Here is a 21,561-nt window from a genome sequence, read left to right on the forward strand (position 1 = left end):
ACACAATTTCGTGTGTAGTCCAGCACTTAGTCTTACATTTAGAATATCTAGAATTCTAAGTAGACCAATATTTCTCAAACTTCAGTGTGCAGTGCCTACTTTCATGTGCACAATCACCTGAGGATCTTGTTAAAATGTAGACTATGATTCAGTAGATCTGGATGGAGCCTGAGACTGTGTATTTCTCACAGGCTCTCAGGTCAAACCAATGCCACTAGTCTGTGAACTACCCCTTGAATAGCAGAGGTATAGACTGAACTGCAACCAGTTCAATGTAGTGCCATTTTTCAGTTTATCCTTTAGTCACAAATGAAGATCATACCAGCACAGTTTCCTTCCCACAGCCTTCTCTCTCTTTCAATAACTCATATCTTGAGAGCTCAGACAAGAAAATCTGTATGACCTCAAAAATAAATATGGTTAATGTAAAATGGTGTAGCCACTTTAGAAAATAGCTGGGCAGTTCTTCAAATGGTTAAACAATTACCATATGACCCAGCAATTCAATTCCTAGATACATACCTAAGAGAAAGGAAAACATATGTTCACACAAAACTTGCGCATGAATGTTCTTAGCTGTATTCATAGTTGCATTATTGATGATGGCCAAAAAGTGGACCCATCAACTGATGAATTGATATATTAAATATGGTATATCCACATGACAGAATATTATTTGGAAAGAAAAATAATTGAAGTACTTACTGATACATTATACAACACAGATGAACCTTAAAAACATGCGAAGTGACAAAAGGAAGTTTAAAAATGTCACATATTGTATGATTCTGTTTATATGAAATGTTCAAAGGAGGCAAACCTGTAGAGGTAAAAAAACAGATTAGCAGTTGCCTAACACAAGGGGAGGGGGGTGGGTGGATGGAAGATGACAGCTTGAGAACGTTCTATAATTGATTGCGGTGATGGTTTCATAACTGTGAATATAATGAAAGCTATTGAATTGTATACTTTAAATGGGTGAATTTTATGATATGTGAATTATATTTTATTATAGCTGTTAAAAAATGGGCACTCTTATTCCAAATATAATAAGGAAAATTTTTCTTTTGTTATCTATTTTTACTTCTAATTTTGTTTTTATTGTGTTGTACCCATATTACCAGCATTTTGAATACTGTCATTGCTTTCCATTCCATATATATGTTAGATAAGTTATGTATTCTATTTTCTGAGTTGGGTATGATATAAAAATCTGGTCCCATCTGATTTAATATTTAAATACTCATACGCAGGAACCTTACTCATTGGCAAATTGGCACAAAGAGTCCAAATACAGAAGAAAATTTGACTCCATATGTAAGTTCAAATCTGCATGTGTACAAGTTTAGGAATAATATGAATTTCTTTTTATTTATTTATTTATTTTTGAGACAGAGTCTCGCTCTGTTGCCACACACCAGGCTGGAGCGCAATGGTGAGATCTCGGCTCACTGCAACCTCCGCCACCCAGGTTCAAGCAAATCTCCTGCTTCAGCCTCCCAAGTAGCTGGGACTAGAGGCACGTGCCACCACACTCAGCTAATTTTTGTATTTTTTAGTAGAGATGGAGTTTCACCATGTTGGCCAGGATGGTTTCAATCTCCTGACCTCGTGATCCGCCTGCCTCAGCCTCCCATAATATGAATTTCTTAATGATATTATTCAGCCACCATGTGCAACTGTTGCAAATACTGTGCTAATCCATGAGTACTTTTTGAGCCAGGAATTAGAACAAGAAGAACAGCAAGAAAATGGACAGAAAATGGTGCTACTGTACTGAAAAGATAATTCCTCATTACATAAGAATCTATTGCATTCTGGTGAAAGAAAGGCTTTGAGCAGTTTGCTGAATTTGCCTTTTCTCTGATATTTATTGCTATGATCTTCTCTAAACTCCAAAGCAGAATCTGTCTCTAAAAATTGGCTCCCTCACAACGCACAAATATTCATGTTATAATTTCCATTCATTGTGAGCAAAGAGATAGACAACATTTCCCTGGGCTGGATATTTAGGATTTCAAGTCCAATTATACCAGAATTAAGCACCAGATTCTAAGTAACAGAGGTGCTATTTGTTCCTTCAAAATTTTACATTTTTGTATCTGTGATATGTGGGACTCTAAAGCATGGGACCACAGGCAGGGCACCTCTTAACTAGGTATAAGGGCAGCATTTATACCTTCTATGATACCACAAATATTTGTACCTTTTATAAAGATATGTCACTTAAATTATCACAAGGATAACAAATTGTTAAGTAAAACAACCAATCGGAATTAGACTTTTCCAAGTTGCAGGTTACTTTCATGGAATATAACAACCCCACCTACCCTGGCCTCTTATAGCCAGGCAAGCCACACCTGCTAGAGCTTCCAATTTATATCCTACAGCAAATTCTCATTTCTCACTCCCTTACAAAATTCTTGTTTGTTGGTTCAACATATGAAAATCAGTAAATGTGATTAATCACAAATACAGAACTAAAAACTGAAACTATATGATCATCTCAATAGACAAAGAACAGGCTTTTGATAAAATTCAACAACCATTAATGTTAAAAACCCTCAACAAACTAAATATTGAAGGAACATATATCAATATAATAAGAGCCATCTATGACAAACCCACAGCCAACATCATACTGAATGGGTAAAAGCTGAAAGATTTTCCCTTGAGATCCAGAAAAAGCCAAGGATGCCCACTCTTAGCACTTTTATTCAACTGAGTACTGCTAGCATGAACAAGCAGACAAGAGAAAGAAATAAAAGGTGCCCAGATAGGAAGAGAGGAAGTCACACTACCTATTTTTGCAGACAATATGACTGCATACCTAGAAAACCCCATAGCCTCTACCCAAAAGCTCTTAGGTCTAATAAACAGCTTCAGCAAAGTTCCAGGATGCAAAATCAGCACACAAAAATCAGTAGCATTCCTATACACCAACAACATCCAGAGCCAAATCAAAAAGGCCATACCATTCACAAGAGCCACAAAAAGAATAAAATATCTAGAAATACAACTAACCCAGGAGGTGAAAGATCTCACAATGAGAATTACAAAACATTGTTCAAAGAAATCAGAGATGACACGAATGAATGGAAATGTTCATGGATAGGAAGAATCAATATTGCCAAAATGCTCATACTACTTAAAGCAATTTACAAATTCAATGTTATTCCTACCAATGACAGTCTTCATGGAATTAGAAAAATCTATTTTAAAATTCATATAGAACAAAACAAAAACTGCTCAAATAGGCAAAGTCATTCTAAACAAAAAGAACAAAGCTGGAGGCATCATGTTACCTGACTTTGAGCTATACTACAAGGCTACAGTAACCAAAATCTCATTATACTGGTACAAAAACAGACACTTAGACCAATGGAACAGATAGAGAGCCCAGACATATGGCCACACATCTACAACCATCTGATCTTCAACAATGTTGACAAAAACAAGTAACAGGGAAATGACTCCCTGTTCAATAAACGGTGCTGGGATAACTGTCTAGCCATATGCAGAAGATTGAATTTGAACCCCTTCCTTATATCATATATGGAAATCAACTCAAGATGGATTAATTGTAAAACCTCAAACTACGAAAACCCTGGAAGATAACCTAAAAAATACCATTCTTGATAGAGAACCCAGCAAAGATTTCATGATGAAGACACCAAAAGCAATTGCAACAAAAACAAAAATTGACAAATGGGACCTAATTAAATTAAAGAACTACATAGCAAAAGAAACTATCAACAGAGTAAACAGGCAACAGACAGAATGGGAGAAAATATCCACAAACTGCATTTGACAAAGGTCTGATATCCAGACTCCATAAGGAACTTATATTAACAAGCAAAAAACAAACAATCNAAATATCTGCAAACTATGCATCTGCTGAAGGTCTAATATTGAGAATCTATAAGGAACTTAAGCAAATTAAAAAGCAAAAAGCAAACAATACCATTCCATTTGACCCAGCAATCCCATTACTGGGTATATATCCAAAGGATTACAAATTGTTCTACTATAAGGACACATGCACACGTATGTTCATTGCAGCACTGTTTACAATAGCAAAGACCTGGAACCAACCCAAATGCCCATCAATGATAGACTGGACAGGGAAAATGTGGCACATATATACCGTGGAATATTATGCAGCCACCAAAAACGATGAGTTTATGTCCTTTGTAGGGACATGGATGAACCTGGAAACCATCATTCTCAGCAAACTGACACAAGAGCAGAAAATCAAACATCGCATGTTCTCACTCATAGGTGGTATTGAACAATGAGAACACATGGACACAGGGAGGGGAGCACTACACACTGGGGTCTGTTGCGGGGAAAATAGAGGAAGGACAGCGAGGGGTGGGGAGTTGGGGAGAGATAGCATGGGGAGAAATGCCAGATATAGGTGATGGGGAGGAAGGCAGCAAATCACACTGCCACGTGTGTACCTATGCAACAATCTTGCATGTTCTTCACATGTGTCCCAAAACCTAAAATGCAATTAAAAAAATAAAAATAAAAATAAAAAATAGTGGGCAAAGGACATGAACAGACACTTTTCAAAAGAAGACATGCATGCGGCCAACAAGAATATGAAAAAAATACCCAATATCACTAATCATTAGAAAAATGCAAATCAAAACCTCAATGAGATAACATGTCATGCCAGTCAGAATGACTACTATTAAAAAGTAAAAAAATAATAATAATAACAGATGCTGGTGAAGTTACAGAGGAAAGGGAATATTTATAAACTGCTGGTGGGCCTGTAAATTAGTTCAGTCATTATGGAAAGCAATGTGGCAATTTCTCAAAGAACTTAAAACAGAAGTACCATTCAACCCAGCAATCCCATTGTTGGGTACATATCCAAAGGAATATAAATCAGTGTGCCATAAAGACACATGCACACATATGTTCATCACAGAACTATTCACAATAGCAAAGACATGGACTCAGTCTAAATGCCCATCAACAGAAGACTGGATAAGGAAAATGTGGTACATATACACCATGGAATATTATGCAGTCACAAAAAAAAGAATGAGATCATGTCCTTGGCAGCAACAGGAATGGAACTGGAGGCCATTATCCTAAGTTAACTAATGCAAAAAGAGAAAACCAAATACTGCATGTTCTCACTTATAAGTGTAAACTGAACATTATGGACACAAAGGGGAACAGACACTGGGGCCTACTTGAGGGTGAAGAGTGGGAGAAGGGAGAGGATTGAAAAACTACCTATCATGTACTATGCTTATTACCTGGGTGACTAAATAATATGTACAATAAACCCTCATGACATGCAATTTACCTAAATAACAAACCTGTATATGTACCCCAAACCTAAAATAAAAGTTTAAAAAAAAACCCCAAAACCCTACAATGAGATATGATCTTACTCTAGTTAAAATTGCTTTTATCCAAAAGACAAGCAAAAACAAATGCTAGAAAGGATGTGGAGAAAAGGGAACCCTTGTACATTTTTGGTGGGAATGTAAACTATTATAACCACTATGGATAACAGTTTGGAGCTTCCTCAAAAAAACTAAAAATAGAACTACCACATGATCCATTAATCCTACTGCCAGGAATATATCAAAAAGAAAGGAAATCAGTACATCAAGGAGACACCTGCACTCCCATGTTCATGTTTACTGCAGCACTACTCACAATAGCCAAGATTTGGAAGCTACCTAAGTGTCCATCAGCAGAAGAATGGATAATGAAAATGTGGTACATTTACACAATGGAGTACTATTCAGCCATAAACAGAATGAGATCCTGTCATTTGCAGCAACATATATGGAACTGGAGGTCATTATAAGTGAATTAAGCCAGGTACAGAAAGACAAATTTTACATATTCTCACTTGTTTGTGGAAGCTAAAAATATTAAGACAATTGAACTCAAGGAGGTAGAGATTAGAATGATGATTAGAGGCTGGGAAGAGTAGTAGTGGGGGAAGCGGGGATTGCTACTGGTTACAAAAATATACTTATGAAGAAGGAAATCAAATAATAGCAATAATAGTAAAATAAAACCTTATAATTTGCAGTTTCTACATAATAAAGTAAATTTTGCTGTGGTGTGTGATGTTTAATAACCTAACCCTTAGCTCTGCTTAAAATTAAGTAACTCCCTGTAAAACCTACTTTATCTCTTCTACCCACATTCTTGGCAAAGTTCCCAGGCATCTCAAGACTCCTCTTCTTGCTGCCCAGCTGCAAGGTCACAGAGTGAGATAACACCTAAAGAATGTACAACGTGCTTCTCAAAATGCTGTTTTTCAAATGTAACGTACATCACAAGACATATTACAAATTAATTAACTGTTTTTTGTTCTGGCTTCCGTAAACCTATTAGCTGCTACATCATCCTGGATGTATAAAAAGTACCCCATTTTCTTTCTCTTTTGCTCAGCCTTGGAATGCTAATCCACTGAGCCGGTGGCCACATTAATAAAATCTTCCTGTTTCACCCATTGGTTTCTCCAGTCTCCTGAATATTCTGCAATACTTACATAAAATTAATAAGATCTATTGTCTCTTAGAACAAAAGGATGGCTACAGTCAACAATAATTTATTGGACATTTCAAAATAACTAAAATAGTATAATTGGATTGTCTGTAACACAAAGAATAAATAAATGTTTGAGGTGATTTACTCTAATGTGACTAGTAAGCATTGTATGCTTTTTTTTTTATTTTGCATAACAAGTTTATTTTTTTAAAGGCCTATAGACAATAAACAAAGTAAATAATCAGATCTTAACTTCTGTCCTAGAATTGTTAAGTTCTAGTCTGTAAGCACTTTTAGTTCAATAATCGTCATCTTCATCAGAGTCCATTACCTTTCTTCTGTTGAATTTCACTGTTGTTCTCTTTTCTATTTGCTGGCTTACTTTTTTAAGGATTTCTATTAAACCTTGTTCCGATACCTTCTCACTTATTTGTCCATATCTTGCCATCTGTATAAGGTAATTCTCTACTGCTTTAGTTTTTTCAGGCTTTACAAGTGCCAAGTTACTTAACCTGGCCGGGGCTGACTGATCCAGCACTTGGGCTAAGATAGTTTCTCATTTCTGCTTCCCTGTGCTTTGCTTCCTGTTGTGCCGCATCGCCAGGATCCCCGTGCTTGGCCTGCAGCTCCGCCAGCCTCTGCCTCCTCAGCGCCTCCAGCTCCTCTTCCGCCATGGCGCGGCGTCCGCAGTGGAGCAGCCGCCGTCACTCAGCCGCATTGTATGCTTATATCAAAATATCTCATATACCTTCTACATGTCTACAAAAATTTTTAAAAATAAGAATTGGCTTAAAAAATGCAGTTTCCTGGGCCCCACCCTAGACTGATGGTCAGATTCCTAATGTTGAAGAAAAAAGTCAAACTATAAAATATTTGAAAAGATTTATTCTAAAGCCAAATATGAGTGACCTATGGCCTGTGACACAGCCCTCAGGAGATCCTGAGAATAGGTGTCCAAGGTACCCAGGCCACAACTTGGTTTTATACATTTTAGGGAGACATAAGGCATCAATCAATACATGTAAGGTGTACATTGTTTAGGTCCAGAAAGATGGGACAATTGGAAAAACGGAAGTGGGGTAGCTTCCAAGTCATAGGCAGATTCAAAGATTTTCTGATTGACAATTAGTTGAAAGAGTTATTATCAATAGAAAGGAATGATTAGGTTACAATAAGGTGTTGTGGAGACCAAGATTATGCAGATGAAGCCTCCAGGTAGCAGGCTTCAGAGAAATGTTTCTCTGAAGGTTGTAAATGTTTCTTATCACACTTAAATGGTGTATTCTGGCTGGGCAAGGTGGCTCACACCTGTAATCCCAGCACTTTGGGAGGCCGAGGTGGGTGGATCACCTGGGGTCAGGAGTTCAAGACCAGCCTGACCAACATAGCGATAACTCGTCTCTACTAAAAACACAAAAATAGCCAGGCATGGTGTTGTGTACCTGTAATCCCAGCTACTGAAGAGGCTGAGGCAAGAGAACCATTTGAATCCAGAAGGCAGAGGTTGCAGTGAGTCAAGATCACACCACTGCACTCCAGCCTGGATGACAGAGTAAGACTCTGTCTCAAGAAAAAAAAAAAAAAAAAGAGGGTGCTCTATCAGTAATTTCAAAAGGAAAGAGGGTGTAATGAGGCATATCCAGCATCCCCTTCCTATCAGTTTTCAGGTTAACTTTGGAATCTTCTTGGACAAAAGCAGGGGTCCATTCACATGGTTGGTGAGGGTGGCCTTAGAATTTAATTTTTTTGGTTTACATTAGGAATGCTTCCACATTCTCTCAAACAAATTTTTGTCATGGTTTTAAACACTGTACTCTGGCTAAGCCATTGCAGTTCTCAAGCTGTTAGGTTTCATTTTTCTCCTCCTGAGGATTCTAAATCAGTTTCACTTTTCAGTTTCCTCTTCCCTGCCCTAAAGGCAATTACTCAGAAACAGGGAGAAAACATCAGCTGATGCATTCCCCATTCTCCCACCCCTTTTTATAGTTTCGTCAGTATTTACTTGAGGCAGACAGGAAGACTTCTGAAGAACATCAGCCTGGTCACCAGCGTTTTGGAACAACAGAGAAGCAGAGGACAGTCATGAGGTCAGTGAAATAAGAATGCACAGTCATGTTTGGTTTTGTATGTAAATTGTAAGCTGAGCTTTTTACCGTGCAGGCAAGTTCCTGAATTGTTCTAATGTTTATAGATTCAATATGTCTTTAACAGTTTGAGCATTTGTAAGATCTTTGAGGCTTTTTTTCCTGTGGCTTTTTCTGGTGCACACACAGGCTCCTTAAGTTTCTGAAACTGTTCCCTAAGGAGCTATGTAAGGGGGAGGCAGAGTGGGGAATGCATCAGCAGATGTTTCTAGAGCTATTTCCTGCGATGAGAGGAAGGATTGGCAGGAGCAGTGTGTTTCATTCAGCCACAAACTTTGCTGATTCAAGGGTAGACCTAAGGGAATTACTCTTTATGGGCTTTTCTGTTATTGTCATTTTGTTTGAAAAGACTAAGTCATGGGTTTTTAAATTGTAATTTTAAAGGAGGCATTTATTTTCAACAGATATTGTGAAATATAAAATCAGTACTGCAAACCCAGTCACGAAAAGGGCAATTTTGCCCTAAAACGTTGCATTACTAAGGTGGGAAGTAGAAGAAACAATTCTTACAAATGCGCATTTTTGTCATTTCTTATATAAAAACAAATCCAAAGCTTGGCATTTGTTTTTATTGACATAGTAGAAGCTGGTCAGCAGCAGAAAATAATTTCTCCTTAAAAACATAATGACCTAATCTCTTATCTAATACTGGTCTAGTCTCTAATGATGGAAAGCAGATCCGTAGTTGCCTGGAGGTGGTAAAGATTGAGTAGGAAGGCTCCCTAAAGAATATTTTGGAATCATAGGAATAGTCTATAGGGAGGTAATGGCAGTGGCTACATAAGCATAAACATTTATCAAAACTTATCAGACTATACACTGAAAATGGGTGCATCTTGTTGTATGTAAAGTATAATCTCTGTAAACTTGATTTTTAAATATAAATATTGACCTCCTGGAGTTTAGGGAGAACTAAGAGAAAAGGATGTGTTTCCCACCAAGCATAAATGGGAAAGAAGTGAGGAGGTGAGATTGCCACGGAGGGAAGACCCCATGGACCATTCAGGGGTGGAGAAAAGGAAAACTGGTTTCCCTACCTTCTGCCCCAAGGACTTAAAACTGCTCTGCAATGTCATGTTTGGGGATGGGATGGGAAAGAGGAATTCACCGCCAAATACCTCATGCTACCCCTTTTATATAGAGTAAGTTTCTGGTCAAGAGTGATGTAAATTGTGTCTGTGTGAGTGGGGTTGACCAGAAAGCCAGGCACTACCCAGCATCTTAGTAGTCAGCTTGCAGGAGAGGTTTTACAGTGTCCTGTCTTTAGGTGTGTCTACAGCCAGGGACCTGAGGAGGTCTGGCAGGGGAGCAGTCTCTGAACTATGCTGGACTCAAGCTCACATCAAGGTGCTCCTATTTCCAGAGGCTGTAGGAACAGGAGAAAGCTGAGCTTCTCCTCCCCAGCAGTGCTAAAAATTTCCAAATGAGAAAATCACCTGGAGAACTCCCTGGCACCTGCCAGCTGATGGGCATCTTTCTCTGCCGCATCCACTGAGGAACTGTTACCCCCTTGACACACTCACAAATTCGCTTAAAATTATAACACAAATATATTAATACCAACAATCATGGTGGTAACATTTCTTCGTGATCTGTAGTTAGTGGGCACTGTGTTAAGTGCTTTTTACATGTGACCTCATATCACCTTTCCAACAGCCCTGGGAAGTAAGAGTTATTATTTCTACTATTAGTCTCATTTTCTAGAGGAGCCAAATGGGGCTTGGAAGAGCAAATTACTTGCCCAAAACATCAGACAGGGAACAGGTGTCAGAGCAGAGTCATTAATGGAAGCACCAAACTCTATTGCTGATCATCTCTGTGCCCAAAGGCCAAAAGGTGAAAAGATCTTAATGCTTTCAACTATGCTCACTTTAAAGAGGGGGCCAGGGACGGGCTTCCTATCTGGAGAGTGAGGGCTGGCCTTCGATGGTTACCCACCCCTTAGAGTGGCCAAAGCCAGAGCTGAACTCAGATCTTGGAGGAGGGTGTAAGTGGATCTCCCCAGGGTATAATTTTCTATTATTTGGATGGAGGGGAAAAGGAAACTCATCCTAAGGCATTTTAAGGATATGGGAATGAGGCTCAGTGATGTGACTCAAGAACTAGTCAAAGAGGTCACTGAAATCCAGGTGTCCTGTGGTTTTTCCCTTTACTTAAGATTGTCTGATAACGCTGTTTAATTCACCACATTAGCTCCACAAATAAAGGGGAAAGCTGCTTTTTAAAATACGTCTATGACAGCACTTCTCAAAATGTGATACAGGAATTCCTGCCACTGAATTTCCAAGGTACTTGTGAAAACTCAGGTTTCTAAGCTCACATCAGATTCACTGCACCAGAATCTCTGGGAGTAGGACCTTGTAATCTGTACGGTCAACATACAATAATCAGAAGGCTCAGGATCCAGTTAAAAGAGTGTATTCAAGTGAAAAGTTGAGGGCAGCAGTCCCAGGAGTAGAGCTACACCCAAGAATGGTGGACAGTACTTCCAGTGTTGAGAAAAATGAGGACTGTTTACATAGGCAAAGACAGAGGTGTTGAACAGAGTTATAACTTTTGTTGTTGTTGTTGTTATTGTTTTTGAGACAGGGTCTCACTCTGTCACCCAGGCTAGAGTGCAGTGGCCTGATCATGACTCACTGCAGCCTTGGACTTCTGGACTCAAGGGATTCTCCTACCCCAGCCTCCCAAGTAGCTAGGACTATAGGAGCATGCCACCACACCTTGTTAATTTTTTGTATTTTTAGTAGAGATGGGGTTTTGCCATGTTAGCCAGGTTGGTCTTGAACTCCTGACCTCAAGTGATGCACTCACCTTGGCCTCCTAAAGTGCTGGTATTATAGGCATGAACCACCATGCCTGGCCAACATTTTCCTTACAGAGGCTAACATATAGATAGACAGTTTGATTAGCTACTATTGATTACGGTCCAAGGGAATCGCTTAATATTCTTTTGTAAAAAGGTTAACATGGTTGGTGGCGGTTGCTATGCCCCTAATCCCAACGCTTTGGGAGGCTGAGGAAGGCAAATGCTTGAGCTCAAGAGTTGGAGACCAGCCTAGGCAACATAGTGAGACCCTGTCTCTACGAAAAATACAAACATCAGCCAGAAGTGGTGGCATGTGTCTATAGTCTCATTAACTGGAGGTTATTTTATTTTTGTTTTTTTTTTTAGGTCTCACTTTGTTGCCAACATGGGTCTTGAGCTCCTGGACTCAAGCAATCCTCCTGCCTCAGCCTCCCAAAGTGCTGGGATTACAGGCTTAGTCACTGTGCCCAGGCACAAGCTTTGCTTTATTTTAACATCCTTCCCACCCCTGAAATGTGAAGGAGGGATTTCTTCCTTCACATTACAGACATACAATGCAGGAAGCCTTATATGCATGAGGTAGGAGGATCACTTGAGCCTGGGAGGCAGAGGTTGCAGTAAGCTGAGATAGTGCCTCTGCACTCCAGCCCAGGTGACAGAGTGAGATCCTGTCTCAAAAAAAAAAAAAAAAAAGGTGTCTATTTCCACAACATGAGGTCTAGGTTTTAATAAAGATAGGGAGTCTGGTTAACGTGTAACCTCTCACCACACAGGTCAGAAAGCAGCAGTCATGCACCTGAGAATAAAAAACGGTTGTGTTACGAGAGTCAGTTTTCAGGGCTTAACTTTTTGCCTCTTGACATAATAAATTTGGAAGGTTCTAAAAGGTTATTTTCTCTTTACAGTGCCTTTTTACAACTTTCAAACCACAGTTTTCTGAATCTGTCTGGAACATATTCCCAGTGTGAGTGAGCTCAGTTCTCACAGATTCAGTTTCAGTTTCCCCACAACAGGAATCTCCATAGGGTTTCGTCAGTTTCACTTTCCTTTTCCATTTCATAAAAGCACAGACCTAACAGCACCCTGTGCAGAAACCTCTTCAGCATTTGCTTGGAACCAGTAAGCTAAAAATAAAAGCAGCCGGGACCCCAGCTTTTCAGAACTGCAGAGAAACAGCCATCATGAGGTAAATAGTTCCTGCTTTTCTGATAGGAAACAGAATTTCTTACGTACAATTTCCTGACTTATGCTATTTCAGTGTTAGCTTAGAGATTAAATATGCATTTATCTAATTCAAGCATAAGCCTATCTTACCAATTTGTGCATTTTTATTTCTGTGTGGCTTTTTGTGATGTATAGAGTCAGGCAGCCAAAGGACACAGGGAAATGGGAGCTGGGAGCTGGGAAGGGACCAGGCATATTGAGAGAGCCCCAAGACATAGTCAGTTGGAGCATAACCAGCATATGTGCAGGACAAGCTGCCTCAGAGATTTCCCTGGAAATACCCACTGTTATCACTTTAAGAAGGCCACTTGCTGAAAATTTCAAGATTCTACTCTAATGGCTTTGACTAGGAAGGAGATACAGCATCTACCCTGGAGTCTGTGGGCAAGACAGATGGTCATGATCTGGGTTGAGTGAGAGACTGTACCTAGGTTGATTCTGGGAATTCCTAAGGACTAGCAGTGCTAACTTTAACTGCTTTAGTACATGAAATTCCATGTCTGTAATCTGAGGCCATGAGCAATCTCTTTCAAGACCCAAGGGAATCCTGTCTCCCTAAGGTATTCTACTAGGTGCAGACCACCCAGGTAGGACTGGCATTCTACTCCCCACATTTCACCTGAACCTAGCTATTCTATATAAATAACTGTAGTCATCATTACACCTGCCTGCCTGTATTTCCTTTAAATATCTGAGTGGATTACTGTTAACTAACTTATTTATATGTATAAGGAATATTTAGAGTAACTTTCAAAAACTTATCTGAGGTAAATTATTGAGGAAGCCTTGGCAATTGGAGTATTTGTTTTAAGAAGATATAGTATCATAATGCAAACCTCCTGAACTCTGGCTCTGGGGCTCATGTTTCTTCTTATCCAGATCTTAGACCTCCCAGTCCAATATATTTTGCTCCAAATTTTACTTCAAGGAGAGATCAGGTATCCAATACTTCATCAAATTGGAGACTTTAGGGAGTAAGGCTTAAGAAAAATCAAGGGAATCAAGGGACCTGAATTCCAATTTTCAATGGCTTTCATAATCATAAAGCCACATGAATAGTTGGCTATCTTCAATAAATTGCTCCATGTTATTGTTAAAATTCTCAACCTGGCCAGCTCTGGCATGGTACAGTGTTGGTGGGGATGGAATATCCCTGAGAAATCCATATTCAGAGATCTTCCACAAGTCCAGAAATGTTCAGTGTGCTTTTGTGCTTGTCCAACACTTTCTTGAACAATTTATATCTTCTGAAGCTGATACATGACAGGGTAGAAATATGTTTCATATTGGAGGGAGAATCTTGAGCTGTTAAGTCCTTAAAATTTAGTTTGGTAAGATCGTGGTACACTGATACATCAAAGCCCTCTTGCCCCAAAAAAAAAAAAAAAAGAAAGAGAATGATAATGTCATCAGACATACAAGGTGACTTCTGGTTTTGCTGAGGCAAACACATCCAACGTCATCTATCATTCTGCAGGTTCACTGGATACTCTCTATTAATACTAGAGTGTTCAGCTGTTATTTTCAAGCACCTATATGTACCTACAAATCTGCAGAAACATTATAGTCATCTGAAACTCACCATTTATCTCCTTTCTCCTTCTAGTCTCCCTAATTCATCTATTGGCAAAATGAACTCATGTTTTCATGACTTTATTATGACTTAGTGGCATAACAGATATAAGCACAGTTGTTCAATTATCATTGTCATAACTTTTAGTATCCATTTTTTAATAATTGCTAACTTGACTCTCAACTTATAGTCCTTCATACAGGGTAGTTAGAGCCCTCAGGCGAAGCCAAATTGAAAACCCCTAGTGCTAGGTGTGGTGGGTCACACCTGTAATCCCAACAATTTGGGATGTTAGGGAAGAAGGATTGCTTGAAACCAGGAGTTTGAGGCCACTCTGGGCAATATAGTGAGACCCTGTGTCTACAGAAAAAAGGGAAGGAAGGGAGGAAAGAAGGAAAATGGGGAGAGAGGGAGGGATAGAGGGAAGGGAGGGAGGAAGGAAGGGAGGGAGGGAGGAAGGAAGGAAGGAGGGAAGGAAGGAAGGAAGGAAGGAAGGAAGGAAGGAAGGAAGGAAGGAAGGAAGGAAGGAGGGAGAGAAGGACCCTAGAATGGTAGAATCAATAGGGAAGATACTGACACTGGAACCGTAGACAGAGACCAAGAAAAGGAAAGGAACTGCCCCCAAATCGAGGCACCCACATAAAGAGGCTATCTGAATATAGATAGCAACTTCCCTCCTCACTCTCACTGCCTTGAGTTGATTCTGCATCTCTCACTATAAAGCATTTCATGTGCAATCATATTGGGTCAGAAATGGTTTAGATCAGCGTTACTAGAGAGAGAGACATGTAGTATAATAGATCAGTGCACTTGCAGTAGCAGTGTGGGGGCCAGTGCTGGTCCATGGTAAATCGCAAATAAAGTCAGTGGCTCCTTACATAATCAAATGCATTCAATTTAGAGAACTTTGTTTATTCTGAGATTACTTTTTCAGTGACAATGAAAATTCTTTCTTTCTTTTATATCTTTTAAAATAAAACATTGGTCAAAATAGATGGTTGATGTCTTTTTGGATACATTTAGCAGCCCTGTTTGGTTCATAACTTTTCTCTGAAGTTGTACTTGTCTGTGAAATCCAAAAATGAGGACAACATTTGGTTTAATGATTTCTGGAGGTTCTTTCCAATCTTATGGTGCCGTGAGTCTACTGGTAAGAAGGAAGAAGCACAAACTCAGAGTCTGGAACATAAAGCCCAAGCCCCAGGCAAATGTAGATATGGGAACACACTTTGAGAACTCTTGCAATGTATCTAGCTAAATAAGGCAAGCGATCTCCTTTATGTCTTCCAACTATAAAACAAAAATGTGTCCATTTTGTTTGCTGAAAAAAATTCATTCTCTCTGGGAATCTGGCTTGTGTGGTAGGGAGACTACTTCAATCACACTCAAGCTGAGCCCCAGGGGGTCTGTTTGCAAGTGGTGGAAAAGATGAAGGGAAAAATACCTAAATCACATAACATGTTGGCAGACATACCTGGGCTTTTATTTCTTTATGTGTCTCCTAACAAAACTTCAAGCACCTGGGGGGCAGAGAAGGTTGGGATAATCTCTATTTTTCTTAGTATCCATAACATCTAATAAAGTGACAAAAAGAGGTAGCCCAATTGGATAGCTAAACAAACCTTACCCAAAATGTACAAGGACTTAGAACTGGCTTGGTTTGTATGTATGTATGTATTTATGTATTTATTGAGACAGGGTCCTACTCTATTACCCTGGCTGGAGTGCAATGTTGTGATGTCAGCTTATTGCAACTTCCACCTGCTGGGCTCAAGTGATCCTGCTGCCTCAGCCTCCTGAATAGCTGGCACTACAGGCATGTACTACCATGCCTGACTAATTTTTGTATTTTTAGTAGAGACAGACCTTCACCATGTTGTCCAGGCTGGTCTCGAATTCCTGGACTCAAGTGATCTGCCCACCTTGGCCTCCCAAAGTGCTAGGATTACGGGGGTGAGAGTCACCACTCCTGGCCTGACTTGGTAATTGAGCAGAGTTCTCAGAGATCTCAGTTCCTGTCACTGAAGCTGTCTTCTTATCCATCTTACCTCACCTATATTTGCTTATACAACATAAGAGATGTGTTTTGTGGGTGTCTGCACAGAGCATAGCTATAGAAAAGTGAATGTATGAAGCAACTAACAATTTTTTCAACCTTGCGATGATACAAAAATGATACATTCATTCTTGTTTTTCCCTTACAATACAGTATTCCATAAGTTACATGAGACACTCAACACTTTAGTATAAAATCAACTTTGTATTAGGTGACTTTGCCCAACTATAGGCTACTATAAGGGCTCTGAGTGCATAAGCTATGGTGTTTGGTAGGTTAGATGTATTAAATGTATTTTTTGATTTGCAATATTTTCAATTTATGATGGGTTTATCAGGATGTAACCCCATCCATAAGTCAAGGAACATCTGTAATTGACACAAGCTTAGTCCATAGACTTTTTGGAGAAAATCTAAAAATAAAGTAAGACTAAATAGCATAATTGAAAAATGGCAAAGAGAATTTANATTATGTGGAATTGGCTCGTGTGATTATGGAGACTGATAAGTCCCATAATGTTGTCTGCAAGCTCGAGACTAAGGAAAGTAGAAAGTTGATGGTATAGTCCCAGTCCAAGTCTAAAGGCCTGAGAACTAGGCAAGCCAATGGTGAAAGTTCTAGTCCAAGACTAGTCCAAGGGCAGAAAAAGACCAATGTCCTAGCTCAAGCAGTCAGGTAGAGGAAGAATTCTTACTTCCTCTGCCTTTTTGTTCTATTAAGGCCCTCAATGGAATGGATGAATGCCCATCCACATTCAGGAGAGCAATCTGCTGTACTCAGTCTACCAATTCACATGTTCATGTCTTCCAGAAACAACCTCACATACACACCTAGAAATAATGTTGGATCAAATATCTGGGCATCCTGTGGCCCTGTTCAGTTGACATACAATTAATGATCACAGGATGCAATGCTTGGCAGTATACATCGCAGTGACCATGTTTATTTTCTCCACAGTGAAGTCACCAAGAATTCCCTGGAGAAAATCCTTCCACTGCTGAAATGCCATTTCACCTGGAAGTTATTCAAGGAAGAAAGTGTCACAAGGGATCTAGAAGATAGAGTATGTAACCAGATTGAATTTTTAAACACGAAGTTCAAAGCTACAATGTATAATTTCTTGGCCTACATAAAACACCTAGCTGGTCAAAACGAGGCAGCCCTGGAATGCTTACGGCAAGCTGAAGAGTTAATCCAGCAAGAGCATGCTGACCAAGCAGAAATCAGAAGTCTGGTCACTTGGGGAAACTATGCCTGGGTCTACTACCATATGGGCCGACTCTCAGATGCTCAGATTTATGTTGACAAGGTGAAACAAACCTGCAAGAAATTTTCAAATCCATACAGCATTGAGTATCCTGAGCTTGACTGTGAGGAAGGGTGGACACAGCTGAAGTGTGGAAGAAATGAAAGGGCAAAGGTGTGTTTTGAGAAGGCTCTGGAAGAAAAACCCGACAACCCAGAATTCTCCTCTGGACTGGCAATTGCGATGTACCATCTGGATAATAACCCAGAGAAACAGGTCTGTGACAATGTTTTGAAGGAGGCCATAGAGCTGAGTCCTGATAACCAATATATCAAAGTTCTCTTGGCCCTCAAACTGCAGAAGATGAATAAAGAAGCTGAAGGAGAGCAGTTGGTTGAAGAAGCTCTAGAGAAGGCTCCTAGCCAAACAGATATCTTCCGCAGTGCAGCCAAATTTTACAGAAAAAAAGGTGACCTGGACAAAGCTATTGAACTGTTTCAACAGGCACTGGAATCCACACCAAACAATGGCTACCTCTATCACCAGATTGGGTGCTGCTACAAGGCTAAAGTGAGACAAATGCAGAACACAGGAGAATCTGAAGCTAGTGGAAATAAAGAGAAGATTGAAGCACTAAAGCAATATGCTATGGACTATTTGAATAAAGCTCTTGAGAAGGGAGTGAATCCTCTGATTGCATACTCCGATCTTCCTGAGTTCCTGGAAGCAGAATGTTACCAGACACCATTCAATAAGGAAGTTCCTGATGCTGAGAAGCAGCAATCCCATCAGCACTATTACAAACTTCAGAAATATAACGGGAAGTCTGAAGACACTGCTGTCCAACATGGTTTAGAGAATTTGTCCATAAGCAAAAAATCAACTGAGAAGGAAGAGATCAAAGACCAACCACAGAATGTATCTGAAAATTTGCTTCCACAAAACGCACCGAATTATTGGTATCTTCAAGGATTAATTCATAAGCAGAATGGAGATCTGCTGCAAGCAGCCAAATGTTATGAGAAGGAACTGGGCCGCCTGCTAAGGAATGCCCCTTCAGGCATAGGCAGTTTGTTCCTGTCAGCATCTGAGCTTGAAGATGGCAGTGAGGAAATGGGCCAGGGTGCAGGCAACTCCAATCCCAGAGAGCTCATCTCTAACTCAGAGCTCCTTAACAGAGGAGAAAGGAGAGAGGAGAAAAACAGAGCTTCAGAAGCCTGCAATGGTGGTTGTGAGGGGTAAGAGGATAGGAAGACAGGAGGCCCCAACCTGGGGTTGCTGAGCAGGGAAGTTATGCACGTTGCTTGAAGGTACATTTTTAAAGAGTTGTTTTCTCGTGTTTGTTATAGTTCATTAGAGTTACATAGTCAGAAGGGCTTGCAGCTGGTCACTAGTAGCAATAAATGCTTCAGGCCTACGTGATGCTTAGTTCTCAGTTCTCATTCAGTTCACTATATAACCCTCATTCCTGCCCTTCCTGCCAAGGGTCATAAGTGGTGACCACCTAGCAACAAAATTCATAGTCTCATCTCATTTTCATCCAGCCTTCCGGACCTTGAAGATTAACTTTTGACTAACCCTGAAATATCCCTTGCCTCACTTATGGCTTCAGCAGTGTATTTATGTGTATTCTTGATAGCAATACTGCAATCAATATGTATTGATAGTAATGCTACAATAAATCTAAACCATTTCAACTCTATCAGAATAGAGGTAATTGTGTGGTTTGTGTGTGGGACTATGACAGTAATATTAACTCCCAAAGTGTCTCCTACTAGGGACAGTGAGTAATTGCTAAGCCGTACCATGCTATTCTCGGCATGTCCATTTGAATTCCTTCCTCAGAATGAACACCCTCCCACCGTAGCCAGCCTATCCTTACATTATAGGAACTATGACTGTCTTTCCAGCTCAGGTGTCCTAGCTAAGCCCCGTGCCCAGTTAGTAGCTCAGTTGACAGGGTTGCTGTGAGCCCAGGTTAGTGCCCAGTTGACAGGGTTGCTGTAAACCCAGGAATACCTGGGCAAATGCTTCCCTGACAGAGTATGAGGGACACCAGTGTGAGGCTGGCCAAAAGGGCAGAGATCCATCCAGGTCTGCAGCAGTCCCTTTCAAACTGCCAGTGTCTGACATAGTGAGCTCCATTTGTTCAGGTAAAAGTCAGACCTGGATGGGGAATGGTCTCCTTGGACTTTTAAGATTTTCACCTGCAGCTCATTTTTAATTCATTCATAAATATAATATCTAGTCACAAGGGTGTAAACAGAAAAGTAAAAATATATAAATGTATAGGATGATCATTTGAACACTTTCTTTTTACATTCCTTATCCCCTAGGAATTAAGGTAATATTTGAAATAAATTCTGAAATGATTTCCTAGCTGATTTAACATCTGGAAACTTGCTTGTAGGTTGATAAGTGGCAGAAAGACTGTGACCCTAAAGGAGCTCATCTCTTTGAATTTAGAATTTAGACCCTATACCAGGAACCCACAAACATTTGCTCTCTGGTATTCACAGACATAGTATATGCACCTTGGACTACTTCCAAACTCAAAAATCTAAACCTGCTAGGGATTTTGAGTTTTGCCAAGGCATTATACCATTTAAGAGACTAATACAGTATATCATGGTGTCTATAGCTAATAATGATATGTTGCATACTTGAAAATTGCTGAGAGTAGATTTTGTGTTCTCACCACTAAAAAAAAAAAAAGGTAAGTAGCTGAGGTAATGTGTATGTTAAATAATTTGTTTTAGCTATTTCAGAATGTATACATATATTAAAACATGCTGTACACCATAAACATATACAATTTTTACTTGCCAACTAATTTTTTTTATTTTTTATTAAAGAGGCTAATGTGGGGTGACTACAGTTAATGAATAAACATCCAGTAGGTCCAGCATGCCCATGCCAAGTATCCTCTGCCTGTCATCATTTATAGAATAATTCTAATGAAATGCTATATGAAATGGGACAAGTTACCGAAGAACACCAGAGATGATCACCCTTAAGATATTATAAGATGGGCAGAGAGCACATACTTCCACTCTTAACTCCTGCCCAGCCCAAGTCCCGGGACCTACTTGACAAAGTAGGAGACCCTGGTTCTTTCTAAGACTTTTGCTGACAGCAGAAATAACCTCACCATTCTCCTGCTCCTTAAACAACAGAAGATTTAGGGCAATTGTCTAATAGGAAACAGCATACCACAAATACAATTCCTGGGTTACAGCAAGCAAAGCTGCTTTTCTAATGACTCCTGTTTTCTATGCATATTCTGTGTCCAGCATCCCACCTTCCAGATGTGGTTAGAAAAGGGGTCAGACCTTAGTGAGTGCTGGTGATGTGAATTGCATGCTGCAGCACCTCATCAGCATCTTTGTCCAATTCAATTTCATGTTTTCTGCAGAATCAGGAGCCGGCCCCTCGTTCACACACATTGGTCAGACTGGGCTTGTAATAACAATTTAGACTAATCACTGACAAGCAGGGATGGGGAGCACTGAAGCCAGCTATTGGCAGTGTCCAGGAGCAGTCGGGCATTCTGCCACTGAATACTGCTTTTGTAATCTTGTCATATGACAAAGCACTATGATGCTCTTGTTTTCCTTGGATTGGTTTAAGGGCTGTTGAGAAGCAGGAAATACTCTGCCATGGGAAGTCTACTGATCTGTAAAAATTTATCAAAATACACAGGAGCAGGAATGGAAAGTGGAAAAATTACAAACTGTGATGATCAGCTCCAAGAGTGTATAGGGGTAAAATGAAAAAAAAAAAAAAAAAAAAAAACTGTAATACCTTTCCTCACTTATTGTAAGAGTTACGGCTGACACTCCTATAACAAAACACGAGTTAAAGAGAAAAGCATAACAAATTTATTTAATAAAAGTTTTATGTGATATGAGAGCCTTCAGAAATGAAAACCCAAAGATCCAGGGAAAACTGTTTTTGTGCTTGGGCTCCATG

The 21,561-nt window shown here is 39.7% G+C and overlaps 1 protein-coding gene and 1 pseudogene across 3 annotated transcripts; one reads left to right on the plus strand and one right to left on the minus strand.

Annotated features, from left to right (window-relative positions):
* Positions 1 to 6,710: 6,710 nt before the first annotated feature.
* Positions 6,711 to 7,268, minus strand: LOC108290342 (annotated as a pseudogene). Its single transcript, XR_001819534.2, has one exon. The product of XR_001819534.2 is annotated as a programmed cell death protein 5-like (transcript).
* Positions 7,269 to 8,369: 1,101 nt separating this feature from the next.
* On the plus strand, positions 8,370 to 19,291 carry IFIT3 (interferon induced protein with tetratricopeptide repeats 3). Of its 2 annotated transcripts, XM_037731917.1 has the most exons (3): positions 8,453 to 8,624; positions 12,561 to 12,676; positions 17,301 to 19,291. In XM_037731917.1, exons 2-3 carry the CDS (start codon positions 12,672 to 12,674, stop codon positions 18,829 to 18,831), a joined length of 1,536 nt encoding a protein of 511 aa, XP_037587845.1. In that variant the 5' UTR covers positions 8,453 to 8,624; positions 12,561 to 12,671; the 3' UTR covers positions 18,832 to 19,291. The 2 variants fall into 2 exon arrangements, with proteins under 2 accessions (XP_017365615.1, XP_037587845.1); XM_017510126.1 differs by lacking the exon at positions 12,561 to 12,676 and having other exon boundaries at positions 8,370 to 8,624.
* Positions 19,292 to 21,561: the final 2,270 nt, after the last annotated feature.

Source organism: Cebus imitator, unplaced genomic scaffold, assembly GCF_001604975.1.
Source record: "Cebus imitator isolate Cc_AM_T3 unplaced genomic scaffold, Cebus_imitator-1.0 Scaffold431, whole genome shotgun sequence".
NCBI lineage: Eukaryota > Metazoa > Chordata > Mammalia > Primates > Cebidae > Cebus > Cebus imitator.